Genomic DNA, 18,848 nt, shown 5'->3' on the forward strand with positions numbered 1-18,848 from the left:
GGCTTGATTTTGCCAAATGCCTTTGGCTGATGAAAAATGTTCAGCTTTTAAAAATGTTACATCATGTCATTTAAGAAATGTGAAAACAAATAGTTTCAGCATTTGTAATAAGGGTAATTTGCAACAATTTTTATAAAAGCCAACAAGACAAAAGGCTGTGGATTCATAACACTGGGCAGGGAGAAGAGCAACCCTCTTATTCAGAAGGCAGACGTAACACAGGTTCAAATTAGTCTGCTGCCTACAAAGCCCTGAGCCTGTAACACCCAGAGAGTGCCTTTCACAGTGACATCACTCTGATTTTCTCCTGTTGATGTTGTTCCTGTTAATGACAGGATGAAGTATTCATTGAGTCAGACAGAAGGACATTATAACTACCTGATTAGGGCATTCTCAAGTTGAGACATCTTGGAAGATCTTCTCTTCCATCTGATTGACAAATTGTTTTAAAAAGCCACGGTACTTTGTAAATGAAACAGTGACAATAGGAGTGATACAAGGCAAATCACATCACATATCGGCATGGCCATCAGCATTCTTCCCTTCAGCTGGAATACATCTGCTCAAATTTCCTTATGCTAAGAAATGATCCCTGAGCACGTCTTGGACATTCCCAGTAAACCTACTATGAAGTTTATCTACTACTGAGTCTAAAATGGAACAAAAGATCTTTCAATGATTTTGAGAATCTTTGAGAAGTACCGCAAAAGGATATAATCCACTTGGAATTGAATGAGTCATCATTCAGTCTAATTGATTTTTTTCTTTCATTTAATAAGAAAAAGAAAACCAAACAAAAAATATTTTGGGTTTATATCAATAGCTTGATTTTTTTGGTTCACCTATCAAGATGAAAAACTCAGTTACACGGTTCTACTATGCACAGCATTGACCACTGATACAGAAACGTGGCTGTATATCTGTAGCATCTCTTTCCATCTGTTCCTGCTGCCAAAGCTCCTAGGAAGACCACCTGGAGACTGAGCTGTCCTCTTCCATCCTTCCAGGCATTCTAGAACACCTCCACTAGCAGATCTGCTCCACTGCCGTGCTATGCGGTAAGACAGCTGGCTCCCTAAGTAATTTACCTGTTGATAGTGTGTACATAAAATTTGCTGTGAATCACATCCTTAGAAATAAGTTAATTCTCATGAAAATTTGTTCTTGAACTTCCTGAAGAAATAGTGAAAGAAAAACAAAAGAAAAAATCCTTACCACGTGGATCCAGAGAGGCCAGCAATGTAAGTTGCACAGTCTAAAACTCCTGATTCATAAAGTGCTTTCATAACTCCAGCAAACCCTACCATGGCACGAAATCCACCTCCTGAACCCAATACTGCTATCACTGGTACCTGCATAGATGAGAAGAACACAGTATCAACACTTCACTTCTGATAAAGACTTAAAGTAGCAAATAAATGTTACTCATCAGTCACTGGCCAAGCATACCACCCTTGTGCAACTAATAAGGTCACAACTGAGTGATCCTCACAGCAGAGATGAAACCTACAATTTTCCTAACCTGTGCACAGACACAAGTTAGCCAAACAGAAAGTATTCTGCACTGTCTTAGTGTCACGTGTGTAAGAGAATGCCAAACAACATTAATCAAGCACTTTCAGATACAACATTTAAATAGCCTACATAGAATGGAACAGTTCCATACATGCACCCATGAGGTTTACTGTTCTCCTTTGGCATTGGGACCCACGGAGTAACGTTCAGTACCTGTATATCATTAACTCAGTCCCTTTTGCTTCACAAAGAGCCGACAGCATCAGGACGTGCAGGCTGCAGCATAGGAGGAGAGCGCTGCCGACTACAGGCAAGCATAACCAGGATTTGAGCATTTGAGCAGCAGCACTAGAGGCTCTGCCAAGGTGGATATATCATGGAGGGGCTGAGCAGACTTCCTTCCAGCTTCCTATTTATGTCGCACCCAGAGGCTGGCCACCAGTAACCAGAAGGTGCCAACAAAAGGCATGTAACAGCACCTCAGTGCTCATCCATGTGGGCACAAGTGATACAGGGAAGACCCTGAGCAGATGAGAGGTGCTTTGCCCCCTCTTGTAGCAGAAATGTGGGGCACAGGGAGCCACAGCTGTGGCCTGTGGAGTTGATCTTTCCCATTTGGAAGAGGAATGGTTCAGGCAGATGTTATCATGACTAGGCAACATCAGCAGGAGACTCTTGTAGTCTTGCTCATGAAGCCTTGCTTGATGATGAGGATGGTCCATTCAGAAAATAACTATCAACTTAACCAAAAGAGTGAGGAATATCCTCCTGAACAGACTCTCTAATTAAATGAGGAAGACTTCAGACTAGCTAGTCATCAACAGAGAACTACACAAGCAAAGGGTGCAAATACTGCAAATGCAGGAGGTATGCATGGGAGAAAGCTAGTGGGGAGAATTGCATATTCCCTCTCAGGGGACAAAGCTCAGAGGCTCACCTCACAAAGTCTCTGTAATAACGTATAGAGACTGGACATGAAACAAGAAAAGCTGGAAGCTCATGTGCATTCACAGTCACAGGATGACACAGCCAGTGACAAAGACCTGGTGGGACAACAGGCACACCTGATGCACTGCCATAGACGTGTGGAGACTGCTGAGGAGGGATAGGCAGGGAAGATGGTGCAGGGGGCTGTGCTCTACAAGAAGGCAGCTCCTTGACTGCACAGAACATTGGGATGAAATCAGACACACATCTTTTGGGAGTTTGTGTGTCAAGATGAAAGAAAGTTGTGGCAGTCTGATTCACATTGCCTAACCAATGAGGTTAGGTAATGAGGTAGGTAAATGAGGTAGGTAAGGCTTTCCCTAAAAGAACAGCAGAAGTCTCCTGATCTGGCTGTCGTCCTCATAGGGCGGTTTAATCCCCTGCTCGAAGGGCAGCAGTGTGCAAGCCGTCAAAGAAGTTTGTGACAATGACTTAAAGCACATGCTGGAGGGGCTGACTAGTGGTAGTGCTGCGCCTCACTGCTGCTCACAGACAGTAAAGAACCAGGGGACAAATGTGGCCACTGGGAGCTGCCTGGGCTGCCAGTCCTCATGAGGTGACGGAATTCAGTATCAGACCAACGCTGGGACGATCAACATCAGAGTTGGGACTCTGCAATATTCTAAACTCTGCATTATCCTGGGACTTGCTAGACGGAATCCTCCCGATTTTCTCTGTTGACTGTAAATTGAGTGCTGATAATGCAGTCCTTTCAGAGACAACTGAGACTAGCTGACCTCCAGAGCTTCCTTCCAAACACTATTTCTATAATTCTGTTGAATCATATTTTTCATTTACTACATGCTGACAGGGGACAATCTTATCACTGTGCAGAATCCTTCATTTTAGGTTCCTTACAGGCACAGAAGGGTAGTGCTTCAATTTTTCAATTCTTCAGGTCAAGTAGTAAAACATATAGAGAGGGTGAAAGTCAAATACTGACTCTCCTTTGCATCCTGTCTACTGAAAAAATGTACAGAATTTCCAGTTCAATTTACAAGCACAGATTTGCAGCATTGCTTCAGACTTCAAAATACAACCAATAAGTCTACAAATTAGCTGTAAACCAAGTCAGGTCTCGGCAACAGTAAGCTGTTGCCCCCACAATGTTCTGGTACTTAGAACACCAATTGCTGAATATCTTTAGAAGTAGAATTTATTTGAAGACATCTCCAGTTGTAGCAAGACTTCTTAATAAAAATATACTCTTTATTTTTTTTTTTGAATGTTTGTCCTGATTATCCCTAATCCAGGAAATAAACAAAGTAGAGAAGTTATTAAATGCAGTTATTTAATAACTTCTTAGTCACAAAACCACAGAAATTTTTAAAGCAATCTAAACACCAGCTTTAATCCAATTGACATCTAAGTGACAGAGCCAAAGACAGTAAGAGTTACTAATAAGAAACAGAAGAGAGACTAATAGTATTTTAGTTAGGAGTTTAAACCCACATTTGATAACAAAAAAAAAAGGATATTACTAGCATGAAGACAGTCTCAAATTTAAAACAATCTTGCAAAAACTATCGGTGAGATAAGGAGAATTTATGTGCATCCTTACATCTATTTAACTGCTAAGAGCAAACTGAGCAAGAGCAGATTCAGTTACAAGTGATACCATATTGAAAACATATCTACAGGAGTTTTATGTTATACTTCTTTCCTTCTTCTGCAAATAAGACAGAAAAAAAGAAAAGCCCGCTTGCTACCAGCATGAAGAGTTTTAGACTAAACAAGAGTCCCACCTGCCTTTCAGAAACCAAGAAGAATTTTCCACTGTTCAATGGTGATAAGACAACAACCTCTTAGTTGTTACTAAGCGTAAAAAAATCACACACTTGTGCAGAAAGCCTGTATCTGATCAAACCGGTAATCGGTCAAAAATTTCACTGAAACTCAACTTAAGCTGCCAATGGATGGGATTAGTTATAAGAAAAGGAACCACGTGACTACCGATATTTTTTCTATATACTCCATACTTTAAGCAGCGAAATTCCCCTGTGGACCAAAAATGTATAGCCCCTTGGATATGACCAAATAAGGTGAAACATTTCCTGAGGCTTCTGTTCTGCAAAAATTACTTACTCTTGATGCAGTAAGATTGTTTGATTATCTTCTTTGTAAGTGTTAAGGTTTAGTAATAGAAACCACAGGTATTTATTGGCATCAGCATTCATCATGCATATCCAGAGATAGCTATCTATCCAAAAATGACAAAACAAAGGTAAAGATTTAGGACATGCCTGTTTTGTTAAGCCAACACCCCAATAACGGAGCAGTTGCTTTGAACAGAAGAGCCATATTACTAATCAGAAATTTAATAATGTACGTTAGGCTTTGAAAGCTCTTTACAAACACTACCTAATTAATCTACACAGACAAATCCTAACAGGATGAAGAGGGTGGTTTGCAGGTGCAAGCCTGGAAAAAGTATGCATGAACACTTCCAAAGCACCACTATTCAACTAATCTATTCATCAGTAATGTGGCATGAGCACAAGGGAAAATGTGAGTTTCCTTCAGAATGCAGAGAAGTCTGTAAGGAGGATCAACAAAGAATATCAAGAAGAGTCACTAGCATCCTGGCTGCAAACGCTTCCTGTATACTTAACACACAGAATCAGAGATTCCTACACTGGGGGAGGATGGATATACAGAGAGGTATGTGTATATATAGGAATCTCTCAATTTCCACTTGGTATCAAAGCAAAGGATGAAGAGTTGAAATCACTACTTTATTTCCAGAAATGCAGTTCAATGAAAGAGCTCTAGAGTAGAGGGCAGTAGCTGAAGCAAGCTTCCCACAATAAATAAACTTCTTAAAAACTGAAAAAAAAAAAAATGGAGAGAAGCTTCTACTGTACATTTGCATTCATTTATTTTGGCCAATCTAATCCTAGTTGACATGTAGAACATAAGCAGGGTGATGAAGGTAAGAGTCCTTTCCTGCTATGAAGAGGAAAGCAAAGAGCATCTTTGCTACTACCAAATAGGTACCTTTATTAAAGCAGCTTTTCAGCTGCAATTCAGTTTCCAGCAAGTTTAAGTGCAAGAAATGGTGAACTCTGAAATTACATACACCCATCTTACACATTTTGCTCTAGGATAAGTAAGGGAGAGGCAGGGTGGAAGTAGCTGCAGGCAGAGAACAAAGGGAAAAGAAGCAAGAAACCATCTCACCATTGAGAAAGAATGGAGAAAGCAGATTGAGGCATGCATATGCCTCCATATATATAGGCTGTGGCTAATGCACTCCGCTCATCTGAGGGACTCTGAAGCTGAAATCCTTTGAGAAAGCTGTGTAGAGGTACTAATTCCATTCGAGCAGATTAGTAAACATAGATTCACAAGTGATACACAAGAGAAGTCATGCAGGAAGCCAACAGCAAAATTGTGAGTTCAGTTCAAGAGTCCTGGTGACAAAAGCCTATTGCTCTAATCCCTGGCCATACAGCCACGCTTATTTCTATATGGTGGCATCCTTTCCTAAACAACCAAAGGGCCAGGCCAGCATGGCTTTCTTTCTCCTACTGTTGGTCTGCACAGCACCCAAGCTAGTTTTGAACAAACCAGTTTAGATATCATCCAAACAAGCTCCGCTGAACAGGACTTAACAACCTTGATGAAGCATTTCATTAATGCATTTGTATTGCTTCTAAGAACCAAGCAGCATCGTAACAAGGGGAAAGGCTCAGTGCAAAACATTTCCACTTCAACCCTTGGGCACCTCATTTCACCAAGTGCTGACTGTTTAATCTCTTTAACTGGATGTGAAAATGAAAAGCATGTGGGAAACAAGATCTCAGAAAAGCGAGCTCTGAAAAAGACCATCTCAGTCATACTTTTCAGTAACCTGGCAAAAAAAGCTGAAATACATTAAATCCTGTTTTGGGAATTAATGGTGCAGATGTTTTCGTCCAACTGCCCTGGAAACACAGCGCACAAAATCTGGACAAAAATGCCTGTGGTGTAAAAATATTTGCTGGGGGACACATATATTATTAAAAATTGTTCTGCAAACCCAGTCTGAGAGAATTATATGCCTTCTCTAATTGATTTTTGTATTTTTAGAAAATTGTTTAAAGCAACAAAAATTATCAAATGAAGTAATAACACAGGTACGAGAAATCTCATCCTTTGTGTTTTCAGAATGTGCTTCAACATTAAGCAAGGAGATTTGGAAGTACACACTTATCTACCATCCAGGGATGTATAATTATTTCACAGGTATTAAAATCTCACAGCATCCCTGCAAGGCACACATGCTGCTATTCACAGATGAAGAAACTTACATGAACTCTGAGTAAGTGACTTGTTTAAGATCAAACAATGACTCATAGGCAGGTAAGAATACTTATGTCTCCTGATGCCATGTTAAGACTTCAAACAACCTATAAATCCTCCTGCTATCTCACATCTCTAGCAATAAAAATAAAAATGACAGGCTATAAGGACAAAACTGTATTTTAATTTGAACAAAAAGGATTTTTCATCACTAGAAGCACCTAAAAAATTTGACAAGTCAGCTTAGAAATACACACTTGGCATATGAAAAAGGGGAGGATCACATTACCTCAGTCCTTCTAGGGCTGATAAGCCTACAAAAAGAGATTACTGCCTGGTCTTGGAAGATGCAACTAAACCGATGAACTTTGAGACAGCAAGGGATACCAAGGGAAGATGATGATAAAAAAAATATGAAAGCTTACCTAGCTTTTGCAATAATGAGATTTATTGATGCGTATATACCACCTGCATAGAACTGACACTTCAGGTGCTAAACATCACTCCAATCCTACCTGGATCTTGGCAGAACATCTTTGCATCTTTTCTGAGAAAGATATGTCTGCTGAAGAAGATCAGACCAATGTCATCCAGAAATATCTGCTCAGATAAGATTTGCATGCATCAACAATAAAATAACTGCACTGATTTTTTTTATTTACAAAAACAACCTTCAAAATGTTTGTACATAATGTGCGTGTTATATGTCTCTACAAATAAAATATCCACAATATTCTCAAATTCTTTCATCTTCCTCAGAAAAACCATTCAAGCACATTTTATTAAGCAAGAAAAAGTTCAAAAGTGCTTGTCAATAACACCTTTATTACCTACTGAAAACTTAATAGAAATTTAGAGGGCAATTCTTCCATGTTGGTTCCAGTTGCTGCAAAAGACTGTCACATTCTGTTCATACTAAAACGCACAGAAAGAACCAGTGTCTTAAAGCCAGATTAATTCACTGATTCTGTTAACTGCTTGACCCACCCCAAACAGTCATCCTGTCCCAATTCTGGAAACAAAACGCTAGGCAGGGAACAAACAGGGAAGAAAGAGGAGGATGGAAAAGCTAGAACAATAAAAGTAACTGGACCTGTACTAAGTGTATCCTTCATTAACTTGAAATAAAGCATTGTTGTACAAAATCACTGAAAGGGTAAGTAGGGTTCAGCACACTTCCTCACTTTAATGTGACCCAAACCGTCATCAGTCTTTCTAGCTCTACTGGGTTGACATTCTAAAGTACAGAGCACTTGTGAGTTGATGAAAGCTGCAGCTTCCGACACCCTCTAAGAATTAAGCTCCATAATCCTAGTCCTATAAAACAGGCTAAGGAATAAGAGAGAAGGAAAGAAAATCAATTCTCAACTGACTCTGACATCAAAACAGCTCTTTTCCTGCCTGATCCTTTAGACATGAAGGCCATACAGCCAAGGCAACGTTAAGAGCACAAGCTGAAGATCAAGCATGCAAGGGCAGATTCCACCATTGTGTGCATGCCCAGAGCCACCGCACGCTCCTTGTGCAGCAGATATTGCACATGCCCTTCAGGCGTTTTTTCAGATGACGATCTCAGCTCAGAACCAAGTCCTTAACAAAGCATAGAATTCAGCATCAGAGTAGACTAAAACACATGGATACATCTCCTTCCGTGGAGAATTCTAACCCCAGCATAGCCTTCAAAGAATTAAAACAAACAAGATTAAAAGTTACATCAGTTTGTTTAAGGTGCCAGTGCAGATGAAGAGCTGTGATTTCTATCCGATGATGGCATTTATGCAGTCCTGTCCTCTTGCATATAATGGACATACCTTATTTAAGTGCAGTTTCAATTTGGCACATGACTTTGTCTCCTTAAACTTTTATCTAAAAATAAAGGAGGAAAATCATTCCCCATCCTAAACGTAGTATGTGCACAGAGGGAAAAGAAATTGTTCTGCTTTTCTTCTCTCTCTTTACATTGACCCCTTCTACCACATTATGTCACTCAAAGTAATGAGATACAAATTGGGATACTATCCACAGGGGATACTAATCTTGATGTGAACTCTCCAAACTTACATCACGGGAAGTGGTCAAGTTCTTGCTGTTTTCTTCTCCTAGAAATGACTTCATGCTATGCATGATATTATCTTTTCGTTGCTGCCGGAATTTCTTCTCCTCATCACACAAAGCCATACTGAACCGGAGATCTGTTGAAGAGCTATTTTGCAAAACAGACAGGCTTTAGGAAAGGCATAATTCAAAAAAGAACTTAAAAAACCACACCTAATAAATCAGAGAAAATAACAAAATTGAATAAAACAAAATAAAAGATTACTCATGCGACAACTGCATCACGTGGGTCTATGGAATGAAGGAAGCAAAGAACAATGACACATTGTGTGGTTAAGATGTGGATTTTATACAGGAACTTCACTGTTCACATACTAGTGAAAACCAGACATTAAATATGCAGCTTCTGGTGGTGTATTGTGCAGTCTTAAAAATAAATACATAAACAAAATGTATGTGAGTGGAGAAATTCATATACAATTGCCTTGATCCCACAAACATTTGGAAAGGGGAAAAGCTATTCATACAAGTAATGTTGTTAAGTCAATGATACAATTGTTTTGTGAACTGCTTGGTATTTCAATGTTAAATTTTTGGCCTAGAAATTTGCATTCTCTGCTTATCCGTTGTAAAAAGAACTGCAATGAACAATGTTCATACACACCTACTAACATTTACTCTTAAGTTAAAGGTTCATGTTAAGGGAGGAAAGGCCAATTTTGATGCCTTATCCATTCAGCCTTACAATCAATAAGTGTTTGGCTTTCAGCAGGAACTGTCCTGACTGGCAACTGGAGAAACGAAGCCTCTTTTCTTTAGCTTTTTCCCTACCTTGCGCCATCAAAATTGCAAATAGGGCTGTGTAAAGACCTCAATCCTGTACTTAAATAATAGCTACAACTTCGGCTCCCACTTCTCATTTCAGATAAGGCAGGATAAACAATTCAAGCAGTCTCCTCCTTCGGACCAGTTAACTCACCCAGTCTCATTCCAAGGGTTTGAACTACAATACTTCCAGGTTCAGAGTTTGACAGACCTTTGTCTTTAGCAAAAGGTCTTCAGAAAAAGCCTCAATATTGCCAGCCCAGAAGCTATCGCATGCTGAACACCCACTTTGTGGATGTGCACCACTGAATTCAGCAGGATCCCTCCCACATAACTGCGTGTGCGTGAGCAACACACTTGCACTCAGCGATTTGCTGAGATAGCAGTGAGGAGCACACCGATTCTTCCTGGTATCTGCCTCACTGAAACTCCAATCTTTGCAAAAATGTGCTGAAAAATGTTGTGGATACTTTGACACATTCATTATACTTTTGATAGCACTTTCACAAATCCTTTATGAAAAACATATAATAGTGAATTGGATCTATCTAGTCACACACAATGACTCCTTAGATTTATTTTAAAAACTATTATGTAATAAAATACTGGTATTAAGAAAAAGGAGGAAAAAAGACTGCCTAGAGGCAATGTTCCATGAAAGTATATACGACACCATGAACTAGAAATCCACACAAGAATCCAAAATCCACATGCGCGTCAGAGAACAGCAGAGCTGAACTTGATCGGATCCTTTTGTTTTACCGCTTCAAAGCCCACTGCCTATATAGCAGGCACACATAGCCAAACACCTTACATTCACCTCTTGTCTGAGACATGAAATATCCATAATGTACAAGCCCTCGAAGTTTTAGGGGTGGTCTTTGAGGACCACACACATATCCACCTCTAACAGAATAAAATGATGAGCAAAAATTATCCCTGGGGGATGTCTGTCAGCCTCCAGAGTCATTACATTTATAGTTACAGTGCTTAGCACTGCTATTTATAGTTCCAGCCAAAATAAAAAGACTCTTTAAATGCCTTGTGCTCAGTAATTCATTTTTAGACTTAAAAGGTATTTTTCTGATTACGCCTCAAGGCAATTTTTGGTCTTTCACCTAGATAGGCTGAGATACGAGAAAGACATCTAGAGAAAGAAACAAAATTAAAAATATTTTTTAAAAATGTAGGCATCCGCATAGCTTTAAAGGAAATCCTGGCCCTACTGAGATCTTCACCTTTGACTTCAGTACTGCATGGTATTAACACTTTTTTTTTTAATTAACCTGGTATTAACGGTGCATGGTATCAACACATTTCAGGGAGGCTTTGTAATGAGTATCCATATATGCTGAAAGCTAACGTGAGATGCAAAGTTACTAAAGAAGGTAAAATAATGAGGGTAATAGCTGAAGCTGATGTCAAAGAGCCCTTAAAAAGGAAAGTACTTAACATAAGCCATGATGAGAAATTCATATACAATAGCCTTGATCCTACAAACATTTGGAAAGGGGAAAACTATTCATACAAGTAATGTTGTCAAGTCAATGAAAGAATTGCTTTCTGAACTGCTTGGTATTTCAGTGTTAAAACTAGGAATTTTTGCACTCTACATGATGTTTTCAAGAAAATTAGAATAGAATAAAATAAAAAATGTCTTTGCTGCTAATATGTTTTCCAGTTATCTTTTTTTTTTGATATGAGATACTTACCACACTTCAAGAGACAACTCCAAAGTCATTTCTGTGACCTACACAAAAGAGATTCAAATCTCGTCACATCACTTACTTACGGAGGAAAAAAAAAACAACATTAACATACCTGGAATATAAAAATACTACTGTCAAGGTGTTTTTAAAATTACTTTAAAAAAAAGAAAAAAAAAGTAAGAATTTTCTAGAATGCATTAGTGAGTTTCTTTCAAATATAACTTTTTTTTCTTTTTAAAATCACACAGTATGATTTCAAAATATACCACTTTATGACAATTACTCATCTTCAGTCTGAAGGGATAATGTTGTCTTCACATACTTAGGATCCTTTGTTTCTACTGCCAGCTCCAGTTCATCTGGTCCTTGCTTCCCAGTTCCCTGGGCAAATTTCATGCTCAAATGGCATCTGAAACCTGCAAGGGAATGACTGCTCTGCACTCCATGTGAGCTACCCAATGTATTTCCATAGTCAAATAAGTCTAAATTATCAATCAAGAAGAGTGATTGCTGACAATTTCTGAAAGATGCAAGTAAATTAATGAATGTCACTACAGAATGCTTTCACTTCCATTAAGCATCTGCCAGGCAATATGCTAAAAAGAACAAAACAAAGTAAGAATTCTCCTGCCTCTTCAGAAAAGGAAGTCCGACAAAATGCTAGTTCATTGTCAATACTAAAAGGAACAATTTGACTGTTTTTTAGCACATCTTACAGCTCTGGTGATAACTAGCTGAATAGCTGCATGCACAGAAGATATTTGCATGGCAAGGGGTGGGAATTTCAGAGCACTCTTGCAGGCTAAATGCATCTATCTGGCCCATAAGCTACAGAACGGTCTCTGCCTCGTTCATAGGGCACTTAAAGGGGTTCCCAGCACACAAAAGGCTAAAAAACAGTGGTTAAAGCACCAATTACACTTGTTAGGCAAAACCCAAAAGCACAGGGCTGCTGGAACTAAGAACAGACAAGCATCTTCATGTCCCCAGCTCTCTCACAGGGAACGGCCACTGACACATCGGTCCAGTCTTGGAGGTGTGTAACACTCACACGGCATCTTCTTTTGCTCCACCTCAAGCTACGAAGGAATCATTCTCCTCCTCTGTGTTGTGTGCTCACCAGGAACAGGGTTAGAACTGGGCCAGCTCCTCGCTCTGCACGTTTGCTTCACCCTTGCACAGAGTAGTTACGGAGAGGAAAATGCAAAGCTCCCTGTGGCCTTCCCACTGCTGCATACCTGCCCAGGTAAAACCTGGCGCTCACCTGGTGCCTTCCGCAGCGGGAGCTGTAATGAGGTGGCTCATTAACAAGGTGTGGGGGGGGAAGAAAAGGCAAAGAAATAAAAGGATGAACATGAAGAAACAGAGCAAAGAGTCATTTACGGAAACACTTCAAAGGCAGATTAGCAATTACATTATTCCAGCACCTGATATTACTAATTTAGAAAGCACTTCAGTGATCCAATCACTGAAAAAATGTATGCGCACATTATTAAATAAGCCCTTGCAGTGAAATGTTCCAATAGCAAAAGTGCATGTCTTTTTTTTTTTTTTCCTTATACAGACTGCCACGGAGATCTCTGGAGTACATGTTGTGCATGCAAATAGTCTACACTGGGCTCAACTTGACTTGATGTTTCTTTACCATTTGCCTATAAATTTCCTAAGGCTATACCTAGTTAAATGCTATATTTTATGTACAAAACTCTCCTTTTCCAGTAAATGGGCTTTAAGCAGGTATTTGCTGTAACTAAACATACTTTTAAAGTTGTATCGTAGTGATACAAAACAGCAGAGCAGTCACAAATCACGACCTCTGATCATATAATAAACCACAGCCCCAAAGAGAAATGCATATGGTTTTTATATGTATAGTATGGTATATATAAAGATGAGCAGATGTGAGGAATATAATTACAGCTGCTGAATTATGTTCAGAATGGCCTCCAATATGTTACTCTAATACATCATGATATTTTAATACATGCGGAACAAATTCAATTACACACGGACTTAACAACTACTTCGAGGAGTTTCCATGCAGACAGGCAATCCTTGTTAAATTGACACCATTTGTTTTGTATACAAGTTTAAAGACAATAATCCAGTCGGGGTTTGCTGTTGGTATTTTTGTTTTTTTTTTTAACAGCATTCACACTAATGCATTATTACATGCTAACTAGAGCTGTGTTACAACCAGCCATTTATTGTAAGTGCAATGTATGCTAATAAATGAATTCCTGTTAGCTTTCTGGAAGCCACAGGAATATGTAGTAGAGATAACATACTGAACAGCAAAACCCGCGTAACCTCTCTCACTAACAAAGACCATTAAACTAAATTGAACCAAGTGGTGCAGAAACTTTTCTAGAGAGCAAAAGTTTGAAACTAGACTTTTAAAGAGGATCCTCTCAGAAACAAAAGCATTCAGTGCTGCCGATTTTCTTAATTCTCCTCTCAGTAGGACCGTACGGAGATAAATAGTGCCAGTGGGCCAGCCCTGTGCTTAACCATGGCCAGCAGTGAATGAACAGGGCCTGCAGAGAATCATCCTCGCCTGAGATACCCCTCCCCAGCCTCCACATATTTAGCTATTTCCTGACCGGCAGGCTGCTGCCATCACCCCATCTATGATATATTCTAATCCTTTCTCTAATTCAAAATTTGGTTCTATATTGAGAAAGCACGGCCATAAAGACTAATGAGGCAGACTGATGGGATTGGAAATAGTCTTGGATTTCCTTTTATCTAGGAACGTGTACTTCCAACCAATATCACGAGCAGGCTAAATGTTTTTCTTATGCTTCAACAAAGTGACTAAGGGAAAACTCTGAGTAATATCAGACTCAGTGAGATTCCTTAGGAAACATCACCGCCTTTGTAAGCAGCAAGTTTCCTGTGATTTGTGAAGAAGCTCTATCTAACCACAACACAGCACAGTTGAAATTCAGATACCGGATACTGGACTGAAACTATCCAGATCTACACAGCAGTTTAGGTGGTCTCAGTTCAGGTTTAAAAACTTCCCATCATTTTTGAAGCTGCATCAACACAGGTAAAGCTTCAAATGTTGCCACTCACATTGTTGAAAGTTAACTGGACCTCCTTCTTCTCTCCCAGTTTCAGAGAGGATATAGGAAATGTGGATGTGCCAAGAGTCTCATCCATCACATAGTTGGCATCCATCAAAGTAACCTAGAAAAGATACAAGGACATTCAATTCTACACTGATAAATCCCTTATTAATTCCATACAGTCTATGCCTAAAATTAAAATTTATAAAAGGGATAGGGAAACGAATATGACTAACCCAACCCAGTCAACACCCAGTGATATCATTTTAAAACAGGATAAGTTAATGCATAGCGTAGGTGGCATTTTCAAGGCATTCAATGGCAAGAGTAGGACAGCATCATTTATAAAGCATTTTTCATCTGAGCACCTTTCTGTCAGTAAAACTCACCACCTGACTAAGCAGATGTAATTACTTCAAATTACATATAGTATATATATAATTATTTCAAATTTCCAGTTAGCAAAACTTCTCCATGGAGAAACTTTAAGTATTTTAAACGCAATATGCCAAAAAACATACAGCAGCTTTTCAACAAAGATGGAATCCATATGTCCTAACCTTCTATCCACAGACCAAGAATTTCACAGCAATGATTTGGCAAAATACACAGCATTCCAAATTACACAAAGCTTTTCTCTGTATGCAACCAGACCTTCAAGTCTCTTCTCATCCTCCATGTCAGAGCACATGCCTTTTCAAAATGTGGTACTATCCAAACACTCATGCAGACACAGCAGAACGTTGTTCAATGCATTTGCTCTAACCCACATTGGTCTACATCTAGCAGTCTTTTATCTCAGTGGTAGCCTTTCAAGTTCTCAAGATGTTCAGAAAGAATTTCAAATTACCATTTCCATGGTTTCTAGAAAACAAGTTCTCCAAACTCGTTTGGTTTATGAGTTTTTCTGCTTTGTGAAATAGTTTCTTCTAAAATATCGTGTTTTCAGCTTGGAATGTTTCTTTTGCATAAAATAAATGGAATCAAGACACAACCACTTGAATGACTAGTTGTGACATCTGGGTTCGACCTCTTCTTGGCTAAGAAGAATCTTTTTCATCCTGTGCCACAAGCAACCCATTGAAATGAGGAACTGTGTTTTAGTATACAACTCATTATTTTAATGGCATCTACATTTTTCTGTTTTCTCACAGAACTGTATGCCCTTTGCTGTAATCTCTGAGGGCTGACTTATAAAACAAATAGCAATAGCAAGAACTTCTTAACAGGATTTTGGAGAGCTTCTTACACTTCACAGAGTAAAAACTGCACTTGGGACATAGTTAAAGATTTAGATTAAAATAACCCAAGAAATAGAGAGGATCGCGAAGTCTGCACTCAAAAGATAGGTTTTAGGTGGTTTCACAGATTTGAATTCTGACACTGTCCTCCACACAGGACCCAAAGGCTCTGCTAGGAACTGTAAGCGTGTACAACACTGACAGAACACAAAACACCAGCTTTAACCTAGAGAATATACTTTTCATGGTGAAGAGAACGTTTACCATGAACAGCATATATGCATGTATGCAGATATATATCAAACAGGTCCAAAATTAACCATTATTACATGGTAACACTGGAGCTTTGCAGACAATTTTCATGATTTTTTAGCATGTGTCTCAGAAACCAGCCTTTACGTACTGTAAAGATACATTTCCAAATTCTAATGCTAATGAAGTTTACTGTGTTCTGTTACTGGAAATAGGGACTTGCATAATCCTAGCAGTAAACTACAGCCACACTATGCTGGAAATCAACCACCTGCCAGCTCATAAAACCCTACACTTTCTAATGACTGCATAAAACAATGTTAGAAAATGCAGATCATGGGATGATCATGATCCTGTGATCAACTACAGATGATATTGAATGTTTAGCCAGCTGTAGCTCCTGCAGATCTTCCCAGAAAATACCAGATCTACAAAGAGACAGGGAAAACTCTCTGCCACAGGATTTCTGTTATAAGCCACACAGATTTTATCAAGCAAAATTATAACAATTTTATTTCCCTTTCCAATTCAGGTTGATGAACCCAAGTTCTTCTTCTCCCTATTTTCACAAATGCTTTCTCCTGTAGAAAAGAGAATCGCTCCATTTCTCTTTCTAAGTCCTGATAACTGTTTGCCTATGTTATTATAAGAAAGCAGTAACTAAGTTAGAGATTTCAACCTTTTCTCAAGTTTCACGTAGCCAGGTTGCACGTCTACAACCAAAACATAGACCAAATCAACTCAGGTGATTGTTGCACCTGATAAACTGGAAGCTATTTTGCATAACCTCCTTTCTGCAAAACTGGTGTTGTTACATGTGCGTGATGGTTCTTCATGCTCCAGTGCGATGAGCATGCAATTCTTCCTCCCTAAACAGTAAATCCTGATCCTCACCCCAGGAAGACAGGGAGCACTACTGCAGACACAACACAGTTTTAGGATCTTGAACAGTTTAGCCTCAAGAGATTATGGCTATTAGCTTCACAGGCTCTAGCTTCTGTCCTGTCTATCCAACTAATTTAGATAGAAAACCTGTAAGCTTGGGTCAGAGGACTTTGCATGTTAGGGCCATACCCTATGAAGAACCAAGCTAACACAGCACTGTAAAGCTTACATGCTTACCATGAGCACTGATAAAATAACTATACTTACCACTCACTTTTTGTACACAACTCAGAAAGGCTTAACATATTGATATTAGACAGTGGCTTGCTGAACGAGCCTGCACATGGTGTATGAGTTCCCAAAACACCACTGGATGGGCATGAGGAGAAAGCAGAACCATGATTCTGCTTTCTACCTTCTGAGGGAGAAGCAGGGAATGGGCAGAGACTTGACTTTACCCCCACCTATTCACCGTCCATAATAGTTGAATCAGTGAAGGAAGCAGAGGCAAAATAATTCATGGCTGATGCAAGGAACAGTAAGCCACTAGCCCTCAGGAACACTCCGAAGGATGACTCAGAGAACTATCTTACAATGACTCTCAAGGCTATTCCCTGAATAACAGAATTCATACAATACTTCCTGCTGAGCACCATGCCTAAAGACAAAATCCAGCTTTTAATATTAAAAAACAAACCCTGAAATCTTCACACAACAGATGCCATACACATACAAGGTACTGTTATTTTAACCATCCAGACATTGTTCGACTTCCATTTTCACAGATGCAGATCAGTCACTTGATTTACCTCAAGAACATTCTCTTGGTTGGGGTCCAGAATGAACTCAAAGGTCTCGTTCCACACGGGATTGACGTCGTTATTGAAATGTTTAGTTCTCTTCCTGCAGTCAGGAGCAGAGGGGATGAAGAGCTCCACATAGGGGTCTGGAGTGTCAACTACACAGCAAAACAATGCAAACATTAGATAAAATTCAAGTTTGGGTTGTAACAGTTATGTTAAACCACAAATCACCTCTTGGTCTAAGACAGGAATATATTTAAATGGAACTATATAAATTCTATGAATATAATGGCATAAGTGATACAGTGGCATTACCAATATCCCAAAAGAAACAGAAATTATGCATTTAAGAGAGGGGAGCGCCTTGAACAAACAGGACACTGAGAGAAATCCAAGTTTATTGGAAACATGTATACCTCTATCAAGCAGTGGTAATTATTTTTAAAAGCTCTTACCCTTTCCTCTCTTCCTAGCCTTTAATTACTTTGGCTTGTGCCACACCAATAAGTATTCCACAAAAACAGTCTTTAATTAAAAATGAAAGCAAGCAACTGGAAGTACAGTTTTGGATCCTCTTACACCTGCAGTTTCGTGGAGGTCACCACAGTACCAACACTTTACTAACATGCTGTATTTGAAAAATAACTGTGCAGAACACTGATTGAAAATATAGTAACATACGCCAACAGTACCCAATCAGAATTACTAGCAGGAGAAAAAAAACACCTTGAAAAAATTCACCTGACATGTTCAGTGATGGCTATTCCTTTCTGAAAGCAAAGCATGCATTGTTGGCAGCCTGACAAATCCAACCAGTTAAAACTAGTAATTTTCTTCTGTCAAATGAGATTTTTACGTCAAATGACATTCTTTTATGTCTGAGATTTAACCATCACCAGTGTCAACATCTCTATTGTGAATGACAGTTCATTCCTAAATGAGAAATTCCAGTTGTTGCAATCCTTGTATAGCGCTGCATTGTATTTCCAGAAGAGATTCTATCATGTTTTCACATTTGAGTTAAAATTCTAAAAGACAGAGAGCACTGTGTAAATAGGAACTTCATCCTATCAGTTTTGAACGCGAGGTCTGAAGTACAGAATAGGTTCAGTTTGAAACTGCACCAACATTTCTCTGACTTATTTTTCCTAAGTCCATATTAGTTTATTTCACTTCAAACACATATCCAGTAACAGTAAGGAATTTCTTTTTTTCTCC

The 18,848-nt window shown here is 39.1% G+C and overlaps 1 protein-coding gene across 11 annotated transcripts in view; it reads right to left on the reverse strand.

Annotated features, from left to right (window-relative positions):
- PLA2G4A (phospholipase A2 group IVA) overlaps nucleotides 1-18,848 on the reverse strand; it is a 117,268-nt gene that overhangs the window by 28,677 nt on the left and 69,743 nt on the right. For 10 of the 11 annotated variants that reach the window (XM_048058954.2, XM_067001958.1, XM_013177934.3 and 7 more), the window contains 5 exons: nucleotides 17,637-17,785; nucleotides 14,457-14,570; nucleotides 11,379-11,416; nucleotides 8,848-8,989; nucleotides 1,216-1,352 (listed from right to left, as the gene is read on the reverse strand). In XM_048058954.2, the coding sequence (XP_047914911.1) occupies nucleotides 1,216-1,352; nucleotides 8,848-8,989; nucleotides 11,379-11,416; nucleotides 14,457-14,570; nucleotides 17,637-17,785 (580 nt within the window). Of the gene's footprint in view, nucleotides 1-1,215; nucleotides 1,353-8,847; nucleotides 8,990-11,378; nucleotides 11,417-11,697; nucleotides 12,558-14,456; nucleotides 14,571-17,636; nucleotides 17,786-18,848 lie in introns of those variants that run through there. The other variant, XM_013177941.3, reaches the window with a different exon arrangement.

Source organism: Anser cygnoides, chromosome 8, assembly GCF_040182565.1.
Source record: "Anser cygnoides isolate HZ-2024a breed goose chromosome 8, Taihu_goose_T2T_genome, whole genome shotgun sequence".
In the NCBI taxonomy this organism is placed as follows: domain Eukaryota; kingdom Metazoa; phylum Chordata; class Aves; order Anseriformes; family Anatidae; genus Anser; species Anser cygnoides.